Source organism: Arachis hypogaea, chromosome 10, assembly GCF_003086295.3.
Source record: "Arachis hypogaea cultivar Tifrunner chromosome 10, arahy.Tifrunner.gnm2.J5K5, whole genome shotgun sequence".
In the NCBI taxonomy this organism is placed as follows: domain Eukaryota; kingdom Viridiplantae; phylum Streptophyta; class Magnoliopsida; order Fabales; family Fabaceae; genus Arachis; species Arachis hypogaea.
Window position 1 is genome coordinate 99,225,226 of NC_092045.1, and position 27,537 is coordinate 99,252,762.

Sequence of the window (27,537 nt, forward strand, 5' to 3'; positions counted from 1 at the left end):
ACTATGATAGGTCAGCGACAATTAATGAATGTTAAATAAGGTAAGTTATGACTGTTTTTTGCTGATTTTCTTTAATTATCAAACATTTTCGTAATTATAATTACTAACTAAAAAAATTACTGCTCTTCCCTTTAGAATTAAGGAGTTACTATGATAGGTCGTGGGTTCAGATTTGATTCCATGATTAGCAAAGGCTTAATTAAACAAAGGAGAAATTAAAGCTGAATCTAGTTGAAAAAGCAAAGGTTAGATATTGGTGTCTCCATAGCAAGTCTTTTTACGGATCTTGAGAAATAAATAAGAGGAAGCTACGTTTGTACCCATTCCAATGTATGTATAGTAGTACTTATGTATTTAATTGTTAATAATATTATAATTGATAAATAATATAATCCATGGTATTTAAATATAAGGTAACTAGCTAGGGTCCATAGCAATGGGTCCTTTTCAGAGGCATATAAACCTTCTAAGTTCTAACTACTAGTGTGTTTTTTCTCTCTCACTTTCTCACTTAGATTTAAAAACAAACAAGAAAAGAAGAATTGTTGAATTTGTGGCGATGGAAGCTCAAGAGTTGTTTGAGCAGCAGCAAGACAATAATGCCCCGAGTTCTGAGCATTTCATGGTTGAGGAATTCTTTGATTTCTCGAACGAAGAAGCAGCTACTGCTCCGTTTATTCCCAACACCACCACCACCAACTCCACCCACTCCTCCCCCACTGCCCTAGACAGCATCAATTCCTCTTCCACGAACCCCAATTTCCTGACCGCCGACCTCTCCGTCCCGGTATATAACCAATTTTTATTGTTTTATTCTGTTAATTCATCATTTTATATAAATAAATATGAAATTAAGTATGACTTAGTTCTCACGTCCAACACATACAACAAAATTCCTGAAATTTCCCTTCTCTTAACTTGTTTCCTTTACATCGAAAGTGTAATAATAATAATAATATATTTCTAATTTGGAAAAACAGTACGATGATCTTGCTGAACTGGAATGGTTATCCAATTTCACCGAGGAATCATTTTCGAGCGAGGACCTGCAGAGGATGCAGCTCATATCAGGCATAAAGGCCCGAAGCGACACCGAGGCCCGTGAATTCCACCACCAAGTTGAGCCCAACCGAGCCAACTCAATACTCAACCCACAACTGTCGGTTCCAGCTAAGGCCCGAAGCAAGCGCTCGCGTGGGCCGACATGCAACTGGAACTCCCGCCTCCTCGTGGTGTCCCCAACCACATCATCTTCCCAGCCCGAGCCCATGGCTCTTCCCAAGAAGCCCGTGGCAAGGAAGAAGGACAGCAGAGATGAAGAAGGGGAGGGCAGGAAGTGCCTGCATTGCGCCACAGACAAGACACCTCAGTGGCGGACAGGGCCCATGGGCCCAAAGACATTGTGCAATGCATGCGGAGTGAGGTATAAGTCAGGCCGGCTGGTGCCTGAGTATAGGCCGGCTGCCAGCCCGACTTTCGTGCTGACTAAGCACTCAAACTCGCACCGGAAGGTTCTGGAGTTGCGGCGCCAAAAGGAGATGATGCGGGCCCAGCAACAACATCAGCAGCAACTGCTTCATCATCACCATCACCAGAGCATCATGTTTGATGTCTCATCCAACGGTCAGGATTACTTGATCCATCAGCAACTGGGTCCCCATTTTGGCCACCTAATCTAGTCCGCTTTAATTCTAGAGTAGAATAGACTTCTCCGTGCAACTTTTCCTAATTTAATTTCTAGCCATATAGTACTTCTTTACCCTTTTTTTTTTTAAATTTGTTAGGGATTTGTTTGATTGACTTCTTGCTTACTTAAAATTCTTTTCTTTTCTTTTCATTTTTGGCCTTTAACTTTTTTGAGTTTAATGTTTTATCTTTTATGGTGACTGATGTAGTGTTTTTTCAAGTCATCATTTTCACAGACTTGAAATGTTACAGCTTACACACATCAACATTCTCCTTTATATGTACCCAATTTCATTTTTGTATAATAGTTGCAGTAATAATTGGGTAATGTTAGAATTACATGCCATTTTTTTAACTTAAAAAACACAAGGATGATTAAGAGAGAATTCTTAAGTTGTGAATTCAACTACAAAATGTATACTATTTTATTAATCTGTGATTCATATAAAATTATCATTTTAGTAGATAGTTGGGTTAAAAATATTTTCTTTTATATATAATTAAACATAAGTATTGAATTAAAGGGCATATTCATAGGCGCGGTACGAAATAAGGTACGAATTCTAAATCAGAATAAACCTCTCCAACAACACTTTCAGTGACTCCCAAAAAGAGTATGATTTTACTGAAACCCCTACAAGTACTAACCGAAACAAAACTCATGGATAGATCTTTCAAGAGAAGTTGTTTCCTTTTTATTTAAGTAAGAATTTTGCTTATAAAGACTAGTTAGCTAACTACTACAGCCCAAATTTGTTAGTAGTAGTTTTTTTTAGATCTTTCAAGAGTTAAACCACTCCTGAATCACATCCATGACTTGCATCCTTTTATGCCCTCTATCCACATAGCATTTCTGACCATTTTATCTCATCACAGTAGATATGAAACTTAATTATATCACAAGGTATATCTACTTAAAAATTGTATCGCTATTCTCATGAAACAAGAAGATAAAATATCTTTTTATGATGCATCATTATGTAATAGATCTATTTTATTCAATATTAATATATATAAATAACCATTCTTTTTAACTAATGTAATCTATAGATAAAGTTTGGATAAAAATCATTTTTGTAACACGCATTAAATGTATTGTGAAATTATGGAGATATTTTAATTTTCAAGTTAGCTATATTTTAAAAAGAATAAAAATAATTAATATATACATTAAATACTTAAAATTCAACACAACACAGCACAACACAATATTCTATATTTAACTAAATTATACAAACATTTATTTCATATTAGATTTATACATAATCAAATTTATTATATAGGAGGTAATGTACCCTAAATTTTAAAGAGTGCTAGAACAGTTATCTACTTATCTCGTTATTGATTGTTAAAATAAATTGGACATGTAATTAGCAAAATTATATAGTTTGTTCTTACTTACCAACTTGTTATCTCAGTGGTGCTCACATTGTCGTAATAATGGTCACAACTCCTTGATGATTATCTATCAAATGTATTTGATCAGAAATATTATCAATAAAACATAGCATCATATTGATCCAATTAAATTTTGTTGTATATATAAGATAGTAAATATGAAGCTAATCACTTTTAATGAATAATGTTTGATTGCATATCAATATAAAATTCTTCTACACTGACATGGTTTACAATGATTAAACATAAAAAGAGTGAAGGAATTTGATGGATACATGTTATATTAGCTTTATTATATTATATAGTGCGGCATCGCAAATCCAGAGGACCGTTATAGAAATATTTAACTATTATTGAATTAATCACTAAAATATTAGTAGGCAGGCATGAATCTTCTCTTTTTTTTTTTCTTTTTTTCTTTTTCACTTTTTCTTGCTGAAAAGTCACACATTATGTGTTAGTATATTTATCCCAAAAGGATATACCGAGGAATAAAGGTTCTAAGGGCAAGGATTAAAGTGAAGGCTGATTAATTTACCCTACTCTAATTATTTAAATAGAAGATAAAGTATACCATACTATTATATGTGTATAATGATACATTATTAGAGTGAGAATAATGAAGCTAGAAAATGCAGTGATCACGTGTATTTCCGTGGCCTTGTGCGTTTGTTCGTGTATTGTGATTTATATGAATAAATTAGTGCTATTTTATTTACACAACCGTGGAGCTTCTTATCTATTAAAACGAAGATGAATATATCACGTAGTCTTATAACAAATTAAATCTTTTTTGGTGTATGTGTGTGGATAACATACAAGCCACTGTATTCCACTTTTTAGGTACCAATATTGCTTTTATTAAATGCTATCATGACAAAAAAAAAAAAAAAAATTCTTGTGCAATGTTCAGGCTCTTCCCGGGGGGTTGATGAATATATTGACATGATTTTTCTTTCAATTATTACAAAACATTTTAAAAATAAAATAGAAGCTAAATGCAGTAGTAGCTTGCATTGCCTAACTGTTTCTCACCTTGTAGTTAAGAGAGGAAAAATTTATTAATTGTGAAAATTGATAATTAATATAAGATAATAGATTGGTCAGATAAAGATTCTTTGACAACGCATCTTACTGAAAAAAAAAAATTAAGTCTGCAATTGATAGCTTGAAGACCAAACAAAAAATAAAACCACCGTTAATAAACTTGTTTTTTTTTTTTTTTTTTGCTCGATATTAGATTATAAATGTCACCACAAGAAAAAGATTTATCATCACAATTATAAGTGTTGTTACCATTGGGGTGCATTTTTATATAAGATAATTTATTTTATTTATTCTCATTTCAATCTTTACAGGACCATAACCCATTTTCCCAAGTTTAAGGTTTCTTTCGTTTTTTTTTTCCTTAACTATATTGCAATAGACAGATACTAAATAACAACTTCGTTCTTTTATTTATTTATTTTTTTTTTTTATGATGAATAACAACTTCGTTCTATAGTAAGTTTCTTATACATTTGACTGTTGGGTTAAAATGAGAAACAAATTTTTATGAAGTGTATTATGCGTAACTCCCAACTAAACATATATACTTTAAGAGTTTATTTGGCTCGTGAAATTTGAATTAAAGTTGAGAATTTTAAATTTTATGTTTGGCATTTGATTCCAAGACTATCAAGATTTAATTAAAGAAAGTAGAAAGCCATATCTACATGGAAAAGCAAGGATAGATATTTGGTGTCTCTATAACATGTCTTTTTACGAACCTTCAGAAATAAACAAGAGGAAGCTACTTTAACCCATAACCCATTCCAAATTACATAAATTGAAAACAGAATTCCCTTCATATGATATGTATTATATTACTATGAATGTTCCCGGATGTTCATTTGGATGGTTTAGGAATTTTGATGTTTAATCAAATATATATAAATTTTTATCCCACTTTCGGAAGTTTTTTTAGTGGGTTACTGCATGTTCTTCTAATTTTAAGTATTTTAAATGTTTAACTTACCATAACTGAATCTAACATGGTTATTAGTTCATTATGTTGAATTTTGAATGTGTTTTTTTGTTTTGTTTTATTTTTTGTTTGGTCTTGGTTTTTACCTTAGTCTCTACTATTTTCGAAATTTTGGAATCGCACATTTCATGATATCTCACTTTTGAATTTTTTGTTTTAAGTGAAGTTTTGAATATTTTTTTTTCTGTTAAGTTTTGGATATTCATTCTGATGGTTTAAGAATTAAAGTTTAATTTTGATGCACTGACAGTGCAAACACAGCCGTATAATTATATACATTTTTTTAGATGATCATTCACTTGTTCAATATAAAATATAGTTATTTTTGTTAATGTGACGTTATATAATTAAATGCACGTATAAAATTATTTTACACTAATAGTGCATTAAAATTAAATTATTAAGAATTATTGGATGTATATTAGGCTGCTGGGGATTTGACGAGTGGCCGTCAATGGTATTGTGGTTCCAACAGAGAAGAACAAAGATAGGGATGAGAAGAGCGAATGTGAAAGTAGGGTAAAAATGAAAATTTGAAAAAGAAAAAACTGAAATTGGATAACAAATAATTAATTCCTTTGTTGAACACTTGACAATAATATTATACTTTGTAGTACTCATCCCCACTGGTTGTTTGGTAGGACATAAATTTTCAATAGATACGTTAACATATAAGTACACACAAAATACATGTATTTAATATCTCTCTTTCAAACTGAAATATATTTTAATTAATGACACTAACTTTTTTTTTTTACATTTTCACCCTTACTATTTTTCATATTTATAGTTTTATCACTCAAATTTGAACAGTAATTTATCTCTCTTCTTCCCTTACCTCCCCCTCAGCCTGCCCTGTTCCTCCCCCGTCCCATTGAAATTCACCGCCTCTCCTCTTCCTTCTCGTCCTCATAGATCTACAACGTACTTCCCCACTTCCACAATTTGTGTATCTTATATATTTGTTTTGTCAAACATAATAGGTAGACATTAATACTGTGTATATATCTCTGGTGTCTATGTCTTAGTATTTGTTTCTCGCAGTATACACGAATCAAATGGAGCCTAACATAATTTGCGTGCATGTGTGCTAACCCTAAACCCTAACAAAAGCAATAACTAGGTCAAACTCAAAAAACTCATTGAAAGTAGTTTTATTTTAATGATGAAGCTTTCAAAGTGCAGGAAAACAAGAGGGGTAAGGTTTACACATGGGATGGATTCTTAGGCATTTGGAGAAATAAAGTAGTATAGTGTAAGGCACATAGGAGTGATGCTCCCACATGCAAATGTATGCTTATCATGGAGACATAATCCCTTTCATCAAGGCTGTTTCACACCCAAACTTGGAGACACTGCCATTGATGGTCTACATCTTCCTACTTTTGCACGTGCACATCCTCTAACCTAAAAGAAATACCCAATATTGTACCCTCAAAAATTGAAAAATACTCCAAAGATAATAGGATATGTTTGGTTTTTGTCTAAATCATTAATGTTCTCCGACCCAAATTTAGTTAAGTAATGGAAACGAGAAATAAAACAAAAATCAAATAAAACACAACCATATTAATTAGATGTACACTAAAAATTAGTCACCAATATAAAATACACGTTAAAATACAAATACATTACAATAAATTTAACTGATTTTTAGTGTGCATATAGCAATTTTTAACAGAATAATAGACATCTTTCTCGTCTGATTGATTTCTTTTTTATTTTGAATATTTCCTGTTAAAGATTTTATAAAAAAAAAAAAAGAAAAACAACACTGAATAAAAATAAGAATAATAGAAACGAATGAGGCATTTAGCATGTGAGAAGATGGCAAAGTGCTTTCCCCCTAACGAAGTTCTTTCTCGGGTACATACATGTCATACCTAAATGAAAATCAAATTGTTCATTCCACTTAACCATGACATGCAAATACACTGATTCTAACTGCAAATTTAATCTGGATTTCACCAGATTTGATGGGGAACTGAATCAGCAATATATTTTTTTATTCATCAAGTGATATTGCCAAAATTTTTATCTTTAAACCAATTAAGAGAGTAATGATTTTAACATTTTCAAGGATTTCACTGAAACAATAACCACAGAGCCTTCCAACTTTATAGGCTATTATACCAAACTGCTGAAAACATAAGACAATTAGCATAAAGAAGCATCTCTGCAAAATGAATGATGATTCTAATCCATCAATCAACAATCTTCTACATCTCTTATCGAGGCGTGCCGAGACCCATTTCTGAGAAAATCGAAAAGAGACAAACACTTATGAGCACTGGCTTACAGATGAAAAGTTTTTTCTACAGAAGAATGGCTAGGCAAAGGAGATAACAAATTAACACACACCACTTTTATCCTAGATAGCGATGAGTGTAACATTTAAGAATCTTAACAGCTGTTTCTTCAACATATAATATTATAAATATGTAAAGAGTCTATAGGTATTATTAAAACTGACAAACGTCATCGAGAAACTCATCGCACAAGGTAAATCTGTAATGTGTCACCATTATATCCTTTGACTTAAGAAAATTGAAAAAGTGGACTGCAGCATAGTTGCATTATCACACTGATGAAACAAGTCAATGAATAAAAAAATTAAAAAAATAAAAATGCACCGATGAAACTAGCAAGCTACAAGCAAAACATTGATTCATCTTGATATAGTGGAAGAATGAGTTAGTGAAATGCGTGCTAAGGGTAATGGTAAGAACTCGTCACTAATAGTTCTTCCTCAAACAACCAATTTCCCTTGTATCCTTCCATCCTTCTTCGAAAAAAGGATTTGAATTTTATTGCATCTGTTATACTGCCTAAGTAAATTTGATCACAATGCCATTAGACCAACTATGTTATATGAACTGAAGTATTGGTCGGCAAAAGATGAATAGGAACATAAACGTAGTGTGGCATATGTGAGGATGCTTAGATAACGAGCAACCAAACATGTATGGACAAAATAAGGAACTAGAATATAGAAGAGAAAGTTGGAGTAGTGCCTATTATTAAAAAGAAGTAAAATCCTGTCTCCGGTGGCTTCAACATGAGGGAAGAAGATCGGTAGAACATTTGGTTAGGATGGTGGATCAGAAAGTAGATAGGTAGTGAAAGATAGAGAAAGACCCAAAAAGACCATACACGAGGTGGTCAAAGGAGATCTATGTGTAATTGGACTCACTATAAATATGATATGAGTTCCACTAGGGAACCAGCTAAGAGTGTAGCCAACTAGAGAAAACTAGTTGAAAAACAGGTCTATTACCAAAAAACAATAATAACTTCCCACTATCTTAATTTTCCGAATTTCAAAATTAGAGATAAAAAGGGGTTGGCTTGAGTTGGCTTATATCGTAGTTAGCTCTCTAGACTTTTTCATATGATATATGATAGGACACAATGATATCGTTTGATTCATATAGCCAACTTCATCTAGTGGAATAAGGCTTTGTTGTTGTTATTGTTGTTTATCCTGCCTAACTAACAAAACTAGTCATAGCAACTAAAGGCTGCATTGTTTGTTCCAATAACAAAAGTCACCAAAACAATTCACCTCTTTACCAAATTAAATAACTCACACCTAATATCAAAGATTACCGCCAGTGTGCCTTGAAACATGAAATAAATAGGAAGTCTTCATTAAGCAAAGAAGTGAAAATGATTTAGTTGAGCACTCCCAAGAAATGCTTGTGCTAGAATGTGGACCTATACACAATTATTTCCAACATAGGAAAAGATTAGCTGCTATTGATCTTGGATACATGGAACAAACAATGTTAGTATTCTATCGTTAAACAAGCAGTTGTTGAACCATTGAAATCTACACCTTTTGACGTCTCAATTGTTTTCTTGAACACTCACTGTCTCAAGCTATTGGATTATCCTCCAGCTGATCTATGCTCCTTACTATTAGGGCTTCTATAGGCTTTCTCCAAAAATGCTCAAACCAACCTAAGATGATATTCTTCCAAAATACATGCTTAAACAACTTTCTCTCCAATTGATCCATTTCAGTTCTGTTTTGACTAGTATGTATACTCATCTATACAACATACAATCACTCAATTAAATCAATATAAAAGCAAATCACATGCTTAAAAGGACTTAATAAGCATAAACAGATTGAACCATCTTTATATAAAATTCATGATGGCTGGTATTTGACATGCATAAAGGAACTCCATCTGTAATCTCCTTTGATTAATCATTGCTGACAATGCCTGACTGGCAATTGATTATATGAATAAGGCTTGTTTCTTTGAGCATTTAGTGAATTTTTTCCCAACTCAAACTAAAAAGGGTAACTTCTGAATAAAAGTACTCTTTAAAAGAAAAAATCTCATAAAACCAGATTATGTTTACTTAAACAAACACATCATACATCACAAATGAGAATATTTGATAGATCAAGCCTACCCCCTAAGCAAAATCAATAATCTTATATTGACTAAAGAAACCTTATGACAACATTTTTGTTTTGCAAAATTGTACACTATACGTAACCTTGAAGGAAATGAAACAGGCTTTGAGACTCAGAAGCTAAACATGTATATTTGTTTTCATTTCTCTTATGCAAACATTTGGACTAGAACTTAAAGCACATATCCCTTGCATAGTGAGTAGTGACTCATCATCTGCTTCATAGTGCATACAAAAACCATGGAAGGAAAAAACAATCAAACTATAAGCCTTCATCAACTCAAAGTCGTAGCCTCGTAGCCAATAAATTTACCCACAAAATGACAAAGAGCTTCAGAGTCATTCTGATTCCCCTAGTTACACTCAGTGTGTTTTCCAAGCTAGAGCTCAGAATAAGGTGAATAACCAAAACCTCAAACCTAATCATGAATGAGCTCATTCTGTTTTCTACCTCAAAAATATATATGGCACCCTTTTTTTTATTTCTACAACCCTAGTTTCCTGCACCCAGTCAAGCACACTCATACTTATGATATCAAGCACAGAAAAGGATTCAAACACAATGCAATGCAAGACTATAGGGGGTAAAGGAAATAAACAAACACACATTAGAGTTAAAAAGTTGCTTACAGATATGAAACAAAAAAACAAATTTGGAGCATTTTTATCAAACTCCGGGGTTGGCACTGCAGAGCATACCCTGAGACAACGATCTCGAGCTCCTCGAATCAACGCCGAGGCAAGACGTCAGGCGCGCCGAAGACACCGCCGAGTGCAGCGGAAGCAGGGACTGCACGCACCCCAGCCGAGAAACCGACCTGTAAAACAATTTAATAATAGAAAAGATTGAGCACTGAATCGAAACGGGAAACAATTATTCTGAAAAGCGGTTCCTTTATTAATTGAATTGGGGGGAAATACGAGACTTTGCCTTGAAAGTGCGGCGGAGGAAGAAGAAGAAGTAGAAGTGTTGAGGAGGGAAGGTGAGGGCTTTGGCGTGGCAGGGGGTTTGGTGAATGTGGATTTGATGAGGGTAAATGTGGGTCGTGAGAGAGATCTGTAACGAGAAGCCATTGGAGAAATCAGCAGCAGGAATTAGGGCTTTCAGACTCCAGTCAGCTGTAAGAAGCTGCAGGACAAGGGTTTTTCGGAGGTTTTTCTCTTTATTATTTATTTCTTTATTGTTATCATTATTATATAAAAAAAAAGATAAATACATCCTCCACTTTTTAATTCAAACATATATAAGAGCTTGTTTAAAATATTAAAAATTAAAATTTATTCAAGAATTAAATTTTTTTATTTTAAAATAATTAAAAATAAATGGTTTAAATTTTTTTGATAATTTTTTTTTATTTATAAATCAGATCAAAAGAAGTCTAATTTTTAAATCAACTCTTATACTCTTTAAATTTGAATTCTATTATATTAATATATTATAATCATTTTTCAAATCATAGAATTGAATTTCAAATAGAAAGGATTCTTTTCTTAAAGAAAATAGAATTTTTTTTCTCATGTTAAATAGTTTTTAAACAAATTCTAAGTCTTTCACTAATTAAAAATACAAAACCGCCATTAACTTTCTAAAATACGAAATATTTATATTTATCCTTTTAAAATATATAAGGACAAATTAGTCCTAAGAGACTTAAATGTCTCGCGTTTAAAATACTTTAAAATTCAACGAGACCATGATAAAACGCTTTAAAATGACGGATATAGACTTGATGTCTTTCTTTCTTGGCATTGAAGTAGTTCAAAAAGATTATCAAATCTTCATTCCATAGAAGAAATATGCAAACGATATTTTGAAGAAATTTCATATGAAAAATTCAAAATCAGTTCCTATTCCAGTCGAAGAGAAGTTCAAGTTGTTGAGAGAAGAAGATAAAGAAAGATCAGTAAATTTCACATATTACAAAAGTTTGATTAGAAGTCTAAGGTACATGACTGCGACTAGACTAGATTTCGTGTTTGGAGTTGGATTGCTTAACAAATTAATGGAAAAATCTTATACTAACCATTTGCAAGCTGTAAAACAGATTTCTCAATATATTAGAGGTACTTTAAATAATGATATTTATTATGAAAATACTAATAAAGTGAATATTGTCGGTTACACTGATAGTGATTGGCCAGAGATATAGAAATAAGAAAAAGTACTTCAAGATTTGCATTTCATCTTGATTTTGATGCAATTTCATGGTCATTGAAAAAACAACCAGTAGTTGCTCTCTCTACGAAGCAAAATATATAGTAGCAACAAGTTGTGCAACGCAAGCAGTTTGACTAAGAAGAATCCTTAAAGAATTGAACGAGAAACAAAGTATTCCAACAATAATATTTTGTAATAACAAGTTAGCTATCGTACTTTGCAAAAATTCAATATTTCATGGGAGATCAAAGCATATTAATATTCAATTTCACAAAATTAGAGAGTTTGTGAATGAGAAAAAAATTGTTATCGAGTATTGTCTTACTGAAAAACAAGTAACAGATATATTTACAAAATCTTTGAAGATTGAGTTATTTTATAAATTGAAAAAGATGTTTGAAATGATTAATTCAAAAATTTGATTCAAGGAAAGTAATATTGATTTAAAAAATTAAATAAACTTGCATCACCTCATATGGACAAGAATTTTTATGAAACATGATTAAAAAACTGATGAAGCAAAATTTTAATTAAATACAATAATCATCAATTTATTGGATTTTGCTATAAAAGCTAGTAATATTAAAAGCTTAAAAAATTTTCAAGTTGTTCACAATGCTAAAGTTACTTATTTTGAATACTCAAAATTAAAAACAAAGTCAACTAAGTATATTCACGGTCAATTAACAAGTTGGAAAAGTCATGAATTATTAGTATCAACCTTTGTCTATATAAAGGCCATATGTACTTGTGATTGTGTGTTTATAAGAAAAAATGAGCATGGTTTTTCAAAATTAGAAATGTTTCTTTGTTCTTTTATTTTATTATGAGTATTGGTGAGTTTAAAAGCTAAAAGAAGATAAAAGTATTATTTATGTGAGTGAGTAATTTTGAGATTAATTAATTGTAAAAATGATATTTACAAAAAATAATTACAATACAAAGACCTTTTAAATAAGAAAAGGAAAAGTATAAGTAACCAAGTTAGAGTCTGTCAAGTTTTACCAACAATAATTAATTATTAATTTTAAATTTTAAAAATAATAATTATTTAAAAAATTTAAAAAAAAATAAATCTGAATAATAAGCATTAATTATCATTTTGAATTATAAGGATTAGTAAAACAAACCCTGAATCCTACATTCTTTTTTTCCCATCGCAATACCGCTCTGCGATCTCACTCTACCCCTACTTGAACTATTCTTTCCGTCATCATTCCTTGCGATTGGCACCACTGCCAACCACTGCAGCGCCTCCCTCGCGATTCGCAGCGACGTCGACCATCACAGAGCCGTTCTTGCCGCGATTCGCCGCGCCGCTGACAACCACAACGCCCTCCTCATCGCGATCTGCAGCCTGCCACCACCGCAACGCCTCCCTCGAGATTCACAGCGCCGTCGACCACCACAGAGTCGTTCTTGTCGCGATTCGCGGCGCCATCAACCACCACAACACCCGTCGCGATTTGCAGCCCGCCACCACCGCCACAACCCATTCACACGTCTGAGGGTCATAATAATAGAGATAGTAATGCTGCTGCTAAGACTCAAGAATTGGCCATTCTCAAGCATGATCAATTGAATACACCAGTCAACTATTATGATTTGTAATCACTAATATTTTTTACTTTTTTATTTTTTTCATATCTATACTTAAATATTAAATTCTACCCATTCAGGTGTCAAATCCTGGTATCTTTACCATTAAATTATAGTTCATTTTGTATTATTATGGAGGAATAAAGTATTGAATCGTTGTTCAAATTGTAATTAGAAAATTAGAAGAGATGAGTCTTTATTGTGATAATACTTGTAACATCATGTGTTTTATCAGGATCTCAAAGTTTTAAAGTTGAAAATTAAAAAATAATTTTGAGGACATATAATCATAAGAATGGTTTTCTATATTTTTAGGATCCTGTATCAAATATGTTGGTCATGAAAAAAAAAATAAAAATATTGTTTTTGTAGTGGAATTTGTCTTGTGGTTGCAGATCAAACTTGGAAGTTTATATCAAGTAAAGATTCAGATTGTCAAGAGCATGGGTGGTAAAGATAAGTGGTTCAAGTTGATGATTATGTTTTTGACACTTATCCAAACTATATTTCTATGATGTTTGCTTATGCTTATTTGTTAGTTTTGCTATTTTTATACAATAAAAACATGCTTTAACTTCTAAGAGTGATGTATAAAATGATTTAATCTGGGAACAAATTATTGCACCGCAAGAATATATTATTAAGGCATGGGGCTCTTGTTGCATTAACTATAGCACCTTCATTGTAACTTATGTCAAAACATTTTTGACACTATAACAAAGTACATTATTCAACTTTGGATTGATAGCATTTTGTAATTTTAAAAGGAACTGGAGGTTGTTCAGTACGCATATCTTTATCTCTAATTTCCAAATTTCTTTCATAAGGGTAGTCTTGTTATTGTAGGCTTGTAGCATTAGACTTGATGTAATTTATGAACTAGTGCATAATAAGATGTTTTGACAAGCAGATTATGAAAAAAGAAGATGTTTGTAGAAACTCTACACTTTCATATTAAAGATTCTCTTCATATGCATGTTCTTTAATTTCACGATGATCATTTGGATGGAATGGTTTTTCATGCAGGATTACGGATACCTTCAGATTATCCCGAAGCTTCCAATGCATTTGATAGAAGCATTTACTCTCAATGAGAGGTGCACAATCTTTTTCTGATGCATCCAATAACAGTTAGTCACTTTGAACTCACCTTATGATTTTATCATTCTAGCACTGAGTAACATTTATTATTTACAGGTATGTATATAAAGAATACCCCGCTGTCATCAAACAATATGGGTGGTCAAAATCATATAACCTTCAAGTTCATTGACAGATTACTTCAGCACTTCAAATTTATTGTTTTGTTTAGTTTTATGAACGGCGAACTTCGGGTTGTAATCAATTATCTACAGATCATATAACAAATAATTAATGATTTCATTTTTATTTTTGTAGTCTTGATTAAAATAAAGTTAGTCTTCTTTACTAAAGGTAAAGGTAGGGAATTGTATTCAAAGTTTAGATTAGGGTGCGTCAGAGTGGATCTAAATCTTACCTGATTTTAAGTAGTTATGAAATTAATGACATATCCAAGCAAGTTTTAAACAGAAGACACATTTATTAAAGACGCATCCATTAAAGACACATCTAATAGTAGACACATTGATTAAAGACACATCTATTAAAGACACACCCCTGTTTGCGAAAATCATTTAGTCAGAAGACACATCTATTAAAAACACTTCCAACAGAAGACACATTCATTAAAAACACATCCAAATAAGTTTTAAACAAAAGACACATCTAATAGAAGACACATCTATGAAAGACACATCCAAGTATTAACTGGGTAAAACAAAATAAGTGTTTAACAAAAGTAAAAAAGATATCTTCTAAAGAAGCACTCCTTAACATATCAAGAAAATTAGATACCTTTACTGTCTTCATTTCTAACAACTTCTGCTTGTATGCTAATTAATCAAACAAAGCATCTTAAGAACCTATAAAAGAATAATTTAACGAAAAATAATGGCTCCACCAAGCTAATACCATTTCTACCTAAATGAATTCAAAGTACACAAGAAAATGTTATGACATTCTAGTTCTTGTTCCGAAGAACATACAAGTTGGCTTTCGACAAGTTTTTTTTATCATCTCATCATTTGTAAGATCAGGTGAAGCAAGGATCTTATCAAGTCTTTCTCTATACTGCACAATCTTTTGTTTCTTCTCCATCTATGTATCTCCCAGAAAATTGGAACAATCCTTCTCTCAGGATTTCATGTCAGATCAACCATTTACAAGTTCTTACTTTACTCCTAAATTAACAACAGAAGAAATTCACCATAGTTATAAACAAAGACTAGTAAACCATACTAACACAGGAACCATATCAACAAAAAATCTATTAATTCACAATTTCTATTTTTCTAAATGAAACATGCAATAACACATCATCAAATCTCAACTCTAATGTAATGTTCGCAAATGAACCCAAGAACCAGCAATTAGCCAAAACCTTGAAGACCCACTTACCTCTTGTTGTTGCGCCGGTGTCCGAGGGAAGACACACTACAAGGGGGGCTCGAACTCGAGACAGGGAGTGATTCTGGGAGGGCGATGCAGCGGCCAAAGAGTTGCGGGGATGCTATTGTCTCCACGAGGCCGGAAGGGTCCAGCCGCAGTGTGTCTTGTGGCAGAACTACTAGAGGGCGTCGCGATGAAGGTTTCACGTGTAGATGCGTCTTCAAGGCGCATCCGACAGCAACATGCAGTGGCGCCGGGGTCACTTGGGCGGATGTGGGGCCGTTCTTGTTAGTGGCGGCGTTTGGTTTTCCGGCGGCGTTGACTCCGATGACGAAGGTGACCAGAGAAGACGGCGATCCGCCGTGCTATGCGGCGCTGCAAGTGGAGATGGGGAGTGGGGGTGTGTCTCAACGGTAAGAACAAGTGAAGAAGGGGTAAAGAAGGGTTACAAGGGTAAATAAGTGGCATTAGGATTAATTTGGATTAATTTAGGATGTGGATTTTTGAATAAGTGGGCTTTGTGAACCAGCCCAATAAACATTGGTAGATATTGGCAGATTTCATGTGTAACGTAGCATGATTGATAAGAAAAATAGACTTGTACAAGAAATAAGAGAAGAAAATGACGATATTGATAATGTTAGTATTGATAGTGGTAGATGAGATAATGATATTAATAAGGTATGGTTATACAATAGAAATAGTAGATATAAAAGTTATAGTGTTAATAATGGTAGATGAGATAATGATATTAATAAGGTATGGTTATATAACAGAAATAGTAGATATAAAAGTTATAATGATGAGAATGAGGAAGGTGGTGTAGATGGTGTGGATGGTGTAGTAAGTAGTTCTAACACTCTGCAAGAATTTTGTAGAAATTTATACCGTCATAGCATATTATTACAAATAACACTGGTAATGAATAAGGTATGTTAGAGTTTAGACAACATCTTAATCCTATTTGCATATTTAAATTTTTTCTAAAATTCAATCTTATCCTACTTGTGGGTTGAGAATTCCTCAACTTTAACCCTATTCACATTCTAAATTTTCCATCCAACCTACACAGAACAAATCATTTTTTTTAAATCAAACATAATATTTAAATATTCCATAATATACTAATAAAATAAAAAATACAAAATTAAATCTATACTAAAAGCAACAAAATCATAATGAAATTCATATTAAAATTACAAAATAGAGAAGATGTATGTTTGATCTTTATCAATTTCATCGTGCATGTATAATAATTTTTTACATGCTATAACATATCAGGAGTGCATGTTAGTCGAATAAAGTTAGACCTAAATTTACACTGGACCTTAGATTGATTATCTACAAATAGAGTTAGTATTACCAATCCTAATTACAAATAAAACTCCACAATTAATTTTTGTTATCATTTAACCGATTTTTTAACAGAACATTTTTTATTAGAGGCAGTGTTGGCTTTGGCTAAAATAAACAGAGACCAAGTTGATGCAAAATTTAGTTTAAGGATAGTGATTGGTATTTTTTTTTAATTTATAACTTTTTTTGTGAAAATTATTTTATGTAGACTTTCATAAAATATTTAATTTAGATAAAGTGATATGTATATTTTAGAATTTAATTTTTTGTTACATTTGCTTTGGTGCAAATGTAAATAGTTCCCTTACTTTCTCACAATAAAACTAAAAGAACAAAAATAGTGTTCTATTCATCTCTGGTGATCAGGATACAGAAATTCATACATCTGAAGTTATGAATAATGTGAGATATAAAAATAAATGTAGCAATGAATACAAGGGAATCAAAATAAGCTCCAACTACAAATTAGTACTATTGAGTGCTACCAACTATAAACTACCTAAAGTGAGGTTGCAATGGCCAAAATGAAGATACAAATGGGAGGAAAGGTCATGAAATTTATCATTACAAGGTTTATTTTTCTGAATTCTGTTAAAGTAGGGGCAACTTCCCAGTCACTGAATCTACATATGATTTTGGTCCTGAACAAAATCAGCAATAAAGTTTTAGCCATTCATTCAGAATCAGAAAGCAACATATTATAGTGAATTCAATGACACACAAGCACTTGGAATAAAAGATATTGCTTGCAAGTGGCTTAAATGAACTTCTTAAGGTTTCAACTGTGGTAAGTTTTCCATGCATTAAGTGCTTGTTTGGACCCCATTAAATCAATAGAAAAAAATATTTTTTCAATGAAAAAGATCATTTTGTATTTTTTAGTGTGTTTAGCAAATTTCTACTAGTAAAAGTAAAAAGCACTAGAAAAATAAAAAAAATATATTTTTTGAGAAACTACAATTTACATCTTGTTTTAAAAGATCTTTTTTCCTTATAAAAAAGATGTTTTTCACATAATAAATAAACAAAAAAGTACTTTTATCTTATTGTAACCCAAACATAATTGATAGATAAAAAGATCTTTTTACATGAGATATCCAAACATAAAATTACTTTTACTTTTCTAAAAAATCTTTCAAAAAAAGATAACTCAAAAAATATATTTTCTTAGAAACTCACCCAAACAAGCCCTAAAGACATAATTTTGAAACCCTATTAATTCTTCTAAGCACTCTTAAACAAACCCTCAAAATAGAAAGTAAACATCGGCATCAAATCCAAGGCAGAGAGGCATTCAATTTCTATGCTATTTACATTCCTAATTTTTCCTATTATGATTTTTCATGCACAAGTTTGATCATACATGAAATACAAAGCAACAAGAAGATTACCAGGTCCAACAGCAAGAACAGTCTTTGATCCTGCCGAAACCTGCATATATTAAAGCTTTAGCAATACTATATTGCTATAAATAACCAGCAACACTAAATTTTCCAAATGATACAATCATAAAATAAAGGTTCCAATGGATAACATGGGTTTTAAAATCTAGCAGTAAAAGTTAGGACTATAAAGGTCCTAAAATAAAGTTCAAGGAGTATACATTATTACAAAGGACTTTGCAGCTGTAACTATCACAATAACTCTTGGGAAATTGTGGATTCAGATTTCTTATGCCCAAATATGGGAAGTAATCTCTTTACCTCAAAATGGTGCAAGGAGATGAAAGGCGACCATTCAAATTTTAACACTTTTACATTTCTTAAGAAGTAACTATTAGTAATTTCACTTGGAATTCGCTACAACCCACTAACTCCCTGATAGAGGTTTGTGAAAACATGGTATTATATTCTCCATTTTTATGCCACATAATAAGTATTACCTGTGTTCGCCCAGCATCAGCAACAACAAAGGTTGGAAGGCCAATACTATCAGCTGTGTCCTTCAGCTTATTCCTGATTAAAATGATCAGGTTCATTGTTTCTGAAAACAAGAAATGAAACAAGAAATGAAATTAAAGTATTTAGAATAAAATAATCTGCTTACATTTCTTGTTGATTCCTGCAAGTCACAACAATTTTTGGCTGGCCGCAGCTTTCCCATTGTCTCAAAAGTGAACGGTCACTGCAAAAGTATTCAGTAGTTGAGTTTTATTACACCAGCAAATGCACCATCAAGTAAAATGATCATCATCTTCATGGCTAATGGGAAACATTTTACAAAAATTACATAAGTTTTTCCATTCGCTCGTGCTTTATAGGTAAGGACTAAGGAAACTTATCAGAACAAAAGTACCTGTGAATTAATTCAGCATACATGCCAGTGGCAGCATCTGCAAAAAGCGGAAAAAGCAAAGGCATAAGGAAGTTTGCAACGGTCAGAAGTAGATCCTTGACGAAATTAACAAATTGTTTCTTATCTTACGAGCACATTGTGACGCAATCTTTCCAGATTTCATCTTTAGGTCTTGCCTTACAACTAGCACCTGACAGAGGTTGCCATTGAAATCAGAACCTTTTTTTTTTTCTTGAGAATTAAAAGCATACAGATAGAACTGCACCAGAATTAAGCATGGAATCAACAGAAAGTTTGGACTATTCATTGAAGAAATTGCTTGCTAAACTAAATTCCTGAATTCCTATTTACTAAACTCCAATATCTGTATCTCTATCACCCTGTTTTATTCTAATCCCTAACTACCAATGCTAACTAATCAGAGGCATGATCCTTAACAGAGACTTGATGCCATTGCCATACACTACTTCAAAATTTATTACGCAATCTTTGATTTGTTTTTCTTTCTTTTTATTTATGCAACACAATCTGGTTCAATTCTTCTCAGTATCCATAGCATTTATGTATTCACCTCAAAAGTTTGTTTCATAGGTTGTTTCTTTTGTAGAATTGCAGATTGAACTTTTGAGATTTTACATCGTACAAATTCAACCATCCAACAAGTTCAATAAACGAATCCTTTTCATACTAAAAGTCACCATTTCAATCAGATATATTAACCTAATAACCAACTAAAAATCAAAACTCAAAAAGACTCCCATAATATGAGAAATTGATGATGAAATGGATTATAAAAAACTAAAGGACTAACCATTTTCAGGTCTTGATCACCATTACTAGATACTGACAATTGGTGTTGAGCCTTGCCAGATGAGAAATTTTTCTTGGGAAGATGAAATCTACCGGGCTTTGTCAAGTCCAACAACAACCCAAAAATGAAACCAATAACAAGACCCGGAACAAAGTTCTCTGGCTTGAAACTCCCTGCTAGCCATTCTCCCTTTTGCTTTTGCTGTTGCTGCTTTTAACAAAGGTTGGAAAACATAAATAAAAAATGAACATGACAAACTTCTTACAACCCCTTTTAAGGAGAAGGTTATAAAATTATAAAGGAGCTTCCATGAACCCATTTAAGCATTAAAAGGAAGCAATTTGCATACCCCCTGAATATTAAATTATGCAGGGAACAAGGATTGAGGAGAGTGATAGAGATAGTTGTGAGTTAGTAACAAACCTGTTCCCCAGGTTCAGTGGATTTTAGGACGAAACGAACCATCGGGAATTGTACGGTTTTGGTGAAGAAGGGACATCAAAAATGGAATGACCTTTTGAAAGTTGAAGACTTGAAGGTGCTTTCGTATTGTCAGCAAAAAAAGGGTTCAGAACTTAAGAAGATAAGCCTGCGTTACCGAAATATACATATATGCACTAAAAATTTAGGGCAAATGACTTGGTTAAACCAAGTGCATTTGAAAATGGTCTGAATATCCCAAATCGAAAATTGCAATGTTAAAGTCTCAAACCACATTTTTATATAAATCGAATTGAATCTAAATGATTTAGTATGATTTAGTAAAACAGGTAGTAAATTAAATCTAAATAATTTAAATTAGGTAATAAACGAAGTTCAATGAAAATTGAATCAAATCAATTCGATTTACACATGCAATCAGAATTAGAGTAAATCGAATGTAATTGTTTCGATTTACAAAGCAAGGAGGTATATAAAAACAAGCTGCTATACGAAATTTTGTAGAAGAGTGAGATTCACAATGGCTAGTGATAAGAGTTTTGTAGCTCTTGTGCACTATAGAGGGTCCATTAAGAAGAAAACGCGATCAGGAATTAAGTTTACTGACAAGGACCCGCTGAGTATTTTTCTCAAACCTTCGACAACTTTCACTAAGTTTAAGAATACTATACTCCAGAGACTAGGACTGCATGGCGTGAAACAGGTGGAGAAGTTGTTCGATCGAATTTCGATTTCCGTGTTACGCAATGATGTGAAGTATGATTCATTCATTATTAGCAGTGACGAAGATATGCAGGTGCTGTTTCATTGTCGCCGTCAGTTTCCTGAGGTGAGGACTCCGGAGTTGTTGGCGAAACTTGTGGATATGGCATCTAGTTCTGGAGGCTCGAACAGAAATATGCACTCCACAGGACATGTATCCAGCTCTAGTGCATTGCCTGTTGGATCATCGTCAGCAGTGCCGGTGATTGCACCCGAGCCAGACTTAGTGGCTTCACCATCATTTGCCGTCAATCTGAATCGAAGTTGTGATGCATTAGTTGGCAAGGCTGGACCGTTGGGAGACGGTGATTTCGTGACGCCCAGTTCTCCTCTGTGTGTTCTGGTATTCGGAGAGGTTGGAGCATCCGAAGGGGTTGAGGATGCATTGCAGGATGATGATGATGATGATGATGATGATGATGATGATGTGGAGCCCGCAACGATTGCTGCGAATGATAGTGAGGAGGAGACACCACGGACGACTCCACCTGTCGGAGGGGAGCATCTAGTTTAGGTACTAATCAGTACCCCCCACTTCTCTGCTTTGGACTTGGACGCCATGGCACCTCAAGAAGATCCTTCTGTACCTGTTGGCTTCGGGTCAAGAGACTCACAAACTGCAGGAGGTGTATCTGAGTTTCAGGTCGTCCAGCAGTTTCAGGATAAGGAGGAAGTCGTGCTTAGCGTGAAGACCTATAGCATTCGCCACGGGGTTGAGTACAAGGTATTGGAGTCGGATCACCACAAGTACTATGGCAAGTGCAAGGAGTTTGGGAGCGGGTGCGTATGGCTAATCCGGGTCAGCCTCCGCCAGCGCAAAGAGATTTAGGAGGTAAAACGGTACAATGGTCCTCATACTTATCTAACCACACTGATCTCTAGTGACCATAGAAAGCTTGATTATCATGTTATATCGGCTTTCATTATGCCCCTGATCAGAGCTGATGCTGCCACGTCGATTAAGGTACTGCAGAATGTCACGGAGGCACACTTCGGGTTCAGACCGACGTATAGGAAGGTTTGGATGTCCAAACAGAAGGCTGTGGCACAAATTTATGGAGACTGGGATGATTCGTATAATGAGTTGCCACGATGGGTATTGGGCTTGCAGATCACTATGTTGGGCAGTGTAGCTGTATTAAGGACGAGTCCTATTCGAGTAGGTGGGCAGTTGGATGATTCTACAGCTTATTTCCATCACTTGTTTTGGACATTCCTACCATGTGTTGAGGCATTTCAACATTGCAAGCCATTGGTTAGTGTGGATGGGACCCACCTGTACGGAAAATACGGTGGTATACTGCTTATCGCGATTGCACAGGACGACAACTTCAACATCATCCCTATTGCCTTTGCACTTGTGGAAGGTGAAAATGCGGAGTCGTGGTCATTCTTTCTATCCCACCTTCGGGCTCATGTGACGCCTCAACGGGGTATACTTGCCATATCAGATAGGCACAATGGGATAAAGGCTGCGTTGGAGGCTCCTGAAGGGGTATGGCTTCCCCCTATTGCATATAGGGCGTTAGGAATCCGTCACGTGGCGGCTAATTTTGCCCTGACTTTTAAGGAGAAGGATGCAAGGAGGCTGTTAGTGAATACTGCATATGCAAAGACGGAGGTTGAGTTTCAATACTGGTTTGACATCCTGAGAACGTTTGATCCTGCGATGTGCGACTGGGCTAATTGAATTGAGTATGCACATTGGACTCAGCATCGGGATGAATGCCGCAGATTTGGGCACATAACTACGAACATATCTGAGTGTATGAACTCGATCTTAAAGGGTGTTAGGAACCTTCCGGTGTGTGCATTGGTGAAAGCCACATATGGGCGGTTGGCTGAGCTATTCGTTCGCAAGGGAAAAGAGGTCGAGGCACAGTTAGGCACTGGACATCAGTTCAGTCAGCATCTGCTTAAGGCGATCGAGGCCAACCTGAAGGCCTCAAGGTGCTTCACCGTGATGCAATACGACAGGGATAACTCAGAGTTTACGATGGCTGAGACCACTCCGATAGAAGGCTTTTCACTTGGCTCATACTGAGTATCCCTCAAGGACCAGATATGTGATTGTGGCTATTTCCAGGCACTTCATTATCCATGCCGACATGCGTTGTCATGCTGTGCATATGCATGCCTAACGTGGTCCACCTATGTTCACGAGGTGTATCAACTTAGCTCTGTGTTCAATGTTTATCGGATGGGATTCACTCCTCTGATTCTGGAGAGATTCTAGCCACCATATGATGGTCAACCATCGTTCTAGACCCGGTCAACAGACGGGCGACTGAGGGACGCCCCAAGACTACTTGGATTCGGACTTTGATGGATGAGGCGGACCCGAACCGGCCCAAGAGATGTGGACTATGACGACAATCCAGCAGTAAATGGGTAATAGCATACACATACCAGTAACAAACATCATGCATAACCTCTTTGAGCAGCTAAAATTATTAGTCCTCAGTATCAATGACCAATTTTTTGAAAGTGAACACTCTCATGCCATCCATTTAAATAGCAACACAAAGGCTTGGAGCTGCAAGAATATATAAGCATTAATTCCCTTTGGCTCAGAAAGTAGTAATATAATACTCACCCCTATTATGTTAAAGATGAGGTAAAGGCTTAAATATACTAAGTAGTGAAGCTTCTCTTTGGCTCAGAAATACAGACCATCGAGAAAGCCTTCCAAAGAAAAAGCAGCCTTGCTATTCCAATAGACTCCTCAAGTTCAAGGCGATATGTAAAGATTTGTTTCCAGGAATCACCAATAATCCTTGCAAGAACAATAACCATCCTTAAAATGGTGAAATCTATTAGCATCCCTCAAAATAATTTCTCTTCCAGTGACTTTAGCAATCAATTGGATTGCAGAATGGCAATCGCCACAAACCCACAATTTTTTATGACTCTAATTGGCATCCCATTAGGCACTTTTAGGAGATCATATGCTACAGCTAGTTTTTCATTATGATAACCCAAGCTATGTGTCTTCTCTTCCTCACCCACATCATGTAGCACAAAGCTACCATCCAGATAGTACTCGGCTTCCCTTAACAATCCACCTAACTTCTCCAATATTTTCATAATAACTGGCTATTCGAGGTGGCCCTTGTTGTCTCCTCCTGTGAACATATGTACTTTTTTCTCCACCTCAATCCAACTGCAGCCAGGCAATTTGATAACACTCCTGGCTTTTATTTTTCCCCTAAGGACTTTAACATCACTCCATCTTCCTTTGGTGGCATACATATGCGATAGCAGGACATAAGGCCCAGCATTTTTGGGCTCTAGCTGAGCAAGCTTCTCCACTGCGACTTCAGCCAAATCTAGCTTCATGTGGGTTCTGCATGCACCTAACAGTGAACCCCACACAATAGCATCTGGTTCTATTGGCATCTTTTCTATTAGTTTCATTGCTTTATTTACCTTGTCTGCTCGACCCAGCAAATCAACCATGCAAGCATAGTGTTCGATTCCTGGTTCCACTTGATATTTGTATTTCATTGACTCAAAAAATTCAATCCCTTGATCCACCATGCCATTGTAGCTACAAGTTGTAAGAACTCCAACAAAGGTAACATCATCTGGTGAAACTCCCAAGAAGCACATGTCACGGAAGACATCGTGATAAACCGCTATTTTACAGTTTATCTTGTGCTTAATTTAGTGGATTTTATCCATTATTCTCACACTTATTCATTGAATTTGCATGTTTTACATTTTACTTCCTAATTTTGTACTATGAGTGAAAACATGCTTCTTTGGCCTTGAATTTGCTAATTTTATTCCTCTCTTATTACCATTCGATGCCATGATATGTTTGTTATCAGGGTTTATAAGGTAGGAATGGCTTAGAGGATTGAAAGGAAGCATGCAAAAGTGGAAGGAATACAAGAAATTGAAGGAATTGCTAAGTTGTCAACCCTGACCTCTTCATACTAAATCGATCATAACTTGAGCTACAGAGATCCGAATGAGACGGTTCCAGTTGCGTTGGAAAGCTAACATCCGGGGCCTCAAAATGATATGCAATTTGCCATAGTTGCCATCTAGCTAGGCGACGCACACGCGTGGATCACGTGTATGTGTGACCGTGCGAAAGTTCAGCGACGCGTACGCGCGGGCGACGCGTACGCGTGACATAGCCATGTGCTGGACGTATCAGAAATCACTGGGGATGATTTCTGAGCTGTTTTTGGCTCAGTTTCAAACCCAAAAACACATATTAGAGGCTGTAGAGTGGGGGAATCAAATATTAACTTCTCATTCACATAATTTTAAGTTTTAGATGTAGTTTTCTAGAGAGAGATGCTCTCCCGTCTCTCTAGGTTTTAGGTTTTTAGGTTTATTTCTTCTCAATTTTAGAATTCTACCTTGCTTCAATTTAGGTTTCTTCTACTTTAATTGTTCTGGTACTTTGGTTTATTTATTTCTCTTGTTGAGTTGTTTGTTTCCCCAATTTGGTTTATGAACTCCATGTTAGATTCAATTTCTTTTTAATGCAAGTTGAGGTATTTCATATTTATTGCTTCTTTCTTCAATTTATTGTTATTATTCCCTCTTGCAATTGTTGGTTTTAGATTTTATATTCTCTTATTGCTTTTTTATGCTTTTATTTTGTGCCCACCAAGTGTTTGATAAAATGCTTGGGAGGATTTTAAATTAAACTTTTATGTTCTTAACTTGGATTGATTATTTAGAGACTCTTGAGTTATCAAAAGTCTTTTGTTGATTGGTAATTGAGACTTGCTAGTTGGCTTAGGCTTCACTAAATCTAGTCTTTGATTAGGACTTGTGGACCTAAATTGATTTTGATCACTTGACTTACCTTCATTGTTAGAGGTTAACTAAGTGAAAGCAAAAGGCAATTACCATCACAATTGATAATGATAATTAGGATAAGACTTCTAATTTTCTTTCCTTGCTAAGTGCTTACTTAATTATTAGTTTATTCTTCTTGCAATTTATATTTCCTTGTTCCTTATTTCAAAAACCCAAAAAGATACTTTTTCCATAATCAATAGTAAGTACACTTCCCTGCAATTCCTTGAGAGACGACTCGGGGTTTAATATTTCGGTTAATTTTACTGGGTTTGCTTAATTGACAAACAAATTAAATTTGATTGAGGTTTAATTGTCGGTTTAGAACTATACTTGCAACGTGATTATTTTTGTAAAAAATCTTTACCGACGATTTTACCACTGTCACATCTAAAGCTTCCTCTGCCAAATCACGCTGGGAATAACCTGTAATCATAGAATTCCACATAACTACATCTTTCAAAGGAAATCTGTCAAAAATCTATTTTCCTTTCACAAGATCACCACACTTAACATACATTGGGATCAACACTGAGGCAACATACAAATCTTGATCAAACTTGGATCTCATCAACTGGGCATGAACCTGTCTCCCATGAACAAGACTTGCTAGGCTGGTACACACAGAAAGAACACTGATTAATAAGGGAAAATTCAATGCGACACCTTCTTTCTGCATCCTAGCAAACAAATCTAATGCTTCTAACTCATACACTTTCCTTTCATAAACCTTTATCATAGCACTCCAAGTCCCCTCATCCCTCTCCTTCATTTGCTCAAACACACATCTTGCCTTATCCAGATCCCTATCAAGTCCAAATCCCAAGATCATCTCATTACATGTAATAGCAGGCTTCCCTGGCATTGCGTTGAAAATATCAAAAGCCTCCCTCATCCTCCCACTCCTAGTATACCCCATAAGCATTGCCGTCCATGACACCTCTTTCTTCTCGGGCATCACTGATGCGTGAGCATCTTTCCTATCTTTTCCTAGTGAATTTGTATCTAAATTGTTGACTTTAATAAAGAATTAATTATCTTTTAGCCAATATGGATGCTACTTTGAGACTTGTGCAATTTTGTTTATTTTAGGTAACATTCGGCTGGATTTGATGGAGTTTCTGCAGCACAAGAATCAAGGGAGATGGCAGCGAAGAGTGATGCGTGTGCGTGACTGATGCATACGCATGATTTGAAGATTTGCACAGCGATACGTGCGCATGACCGACGCGTCCGCGTGACTTGCGAAAAAGACCATCGACACGTACGCGTGACATGCGC

The 27,537-nt window shown here is 34.6% G+C and overlaps 5 protein-coding genes and 2 long non-coding RNA genes across 8 annotated transcripts; 3 read left to right on the forward strand and 4 right to left on the reverse strand.

The window, feature by feature from the left end:
• Positions 1-421: 421 nt before the first annotated feature.
• Positions 422-2,025, forward strand: LOC112716091 (GATA transcription factor 9). The gene is made up of 2 exons (XM_025767939.3): positions 422-787; positions 981-2,025. Exons 1-2 carry the CDS (start codon positions 560-562, stop codon positions 1,677-1,679), a joined length of 927 nt encoding a protein of 308 aa, XP_025623724.1. The 5' UTR covers positions 422-559; the 3' UTR covers positions 1,680-2,025.
• A 5,070-nt stretch (positions 2,026-7,095) lies between these two features.
• Positions 7,096-10,758, reverse strand: LOC112716092 (protein NONRESPONDING TO OXYLIPINS 2, mitochondrial). The gene is made up of 3 exons (XM_025767941.3): positions 10,473-10,758; positions 10,241-10,359; positions 7,096-7,364 (listed from the first exon to the last, which is right to left on the reverse strand). The coding sequence occupies exons 1-3, from the start codon at positions 10,613-10,615 to the stop codon at positions 7,339-7,341; spliced, it is 288 nt and encodes a 95-aa protein (XP_025623726.1). The 5' UTR covers positions 10,616-10,758; the 3' UTR covers positions 7,096-7,338.
• A 1,976-nt stretch (positions 10,759-12,734) lies between these two features.
• On the forward strand, positions 12,735-14,689 carry LOC140175879 (uncharacterized). The gene is made up of 2 exons (XR_011866815.1): positions 12,735-14,395; positions 14,496-14,689. It is a non-coding gene; the product is annotated as an uncharacterized lncRNA (long non-coding RNA).
• Positions 14,690-15,131: 442 nt separating this feature from the next.
• On the reverse strand, positions 15,132-16,194 carry LOC112716094 (uncharacterized). The gene is made up of 2 exons (XR_003160159.3): positions 15,777-16,194; positions 15,132-15,559 (listed from the first exon to the last, which is right to left on the reverse strand). It is a non-coding gene; the product is annotated as an uncharacterized lncRNA (long non-coding RNA).
• A 1,253-nt stretch (positions 16,195-17,447) lies between these two features.
• Positions 17,448-20,900, reverse strand: LOC112716095 (uncharacterized). Of its 2 annotated transcripts, none has more exons than XM_025767945.2 (8): positions 20,653-20,900; positions 20,230-20,436; positions 19,548-19,608; positions 19,419-19,455; positions 19,170-19,247; positions 19,006-19,078; positions 18,515-18,554; positions 17,448-17,764 (listed from the first exon to the last, which is right to left on the reverse strand). In XM_025767945.2, exons 1-8 carry the CDS (start codon positions 20,692-20,694, stop codon positions 17,715-17,717), a joined length of 588 nt encoding a protein of 195 aa, XP_025623730.1. In that variant the 5' UTR covers positions 20,695-20,900; the 3' UTR covers positions 17,448-17,714. The 2 variants fall into 2 exon arrangements, with proteins under 2 accessions (XP_025623730.1, XP_025623729.1); XM_025767944.3 differs by having other exon boundaries at positions 19,548-19,677; positions 20,653-20,874.
• A 1,091-nt stretch (positions 20,901-21,991) lies between these two features.
• Positions 21,992-23,122, forward strand: LOC112717801 (uncharacterized). The gene is made up of 2 exons (XM_025769741.1): positions 21,992-22,212; positions 22,372-23,122. Exons 1-2 carry the CDS (start codon positions 21,992-21,994, stop codon positions 23,120-23,122), a joined length of 972 nt encoding a protein of 323 aa, XP_025625526.1.
• A 3,615-nt stretch (positions 23,123-26,737) lies between these two features.
• LOC112716097 (pentatricopeptide repeat-containing protein At1g56690, mitochondrial-like) lies at positions 26,738-27,214 on the reverse strand. Its single transcript, XM_072204262.1, has one exon. The coding sequence runs from the start codon at positions 27,212-27,214 to the stop codon at positions 26,738-26,740; it is 477 nt and encodes a 158-aa protein (XP_072060363.1).
• Between the last annotated feature and the right edge of the window lie 323 nt (positions 27,215-27,537).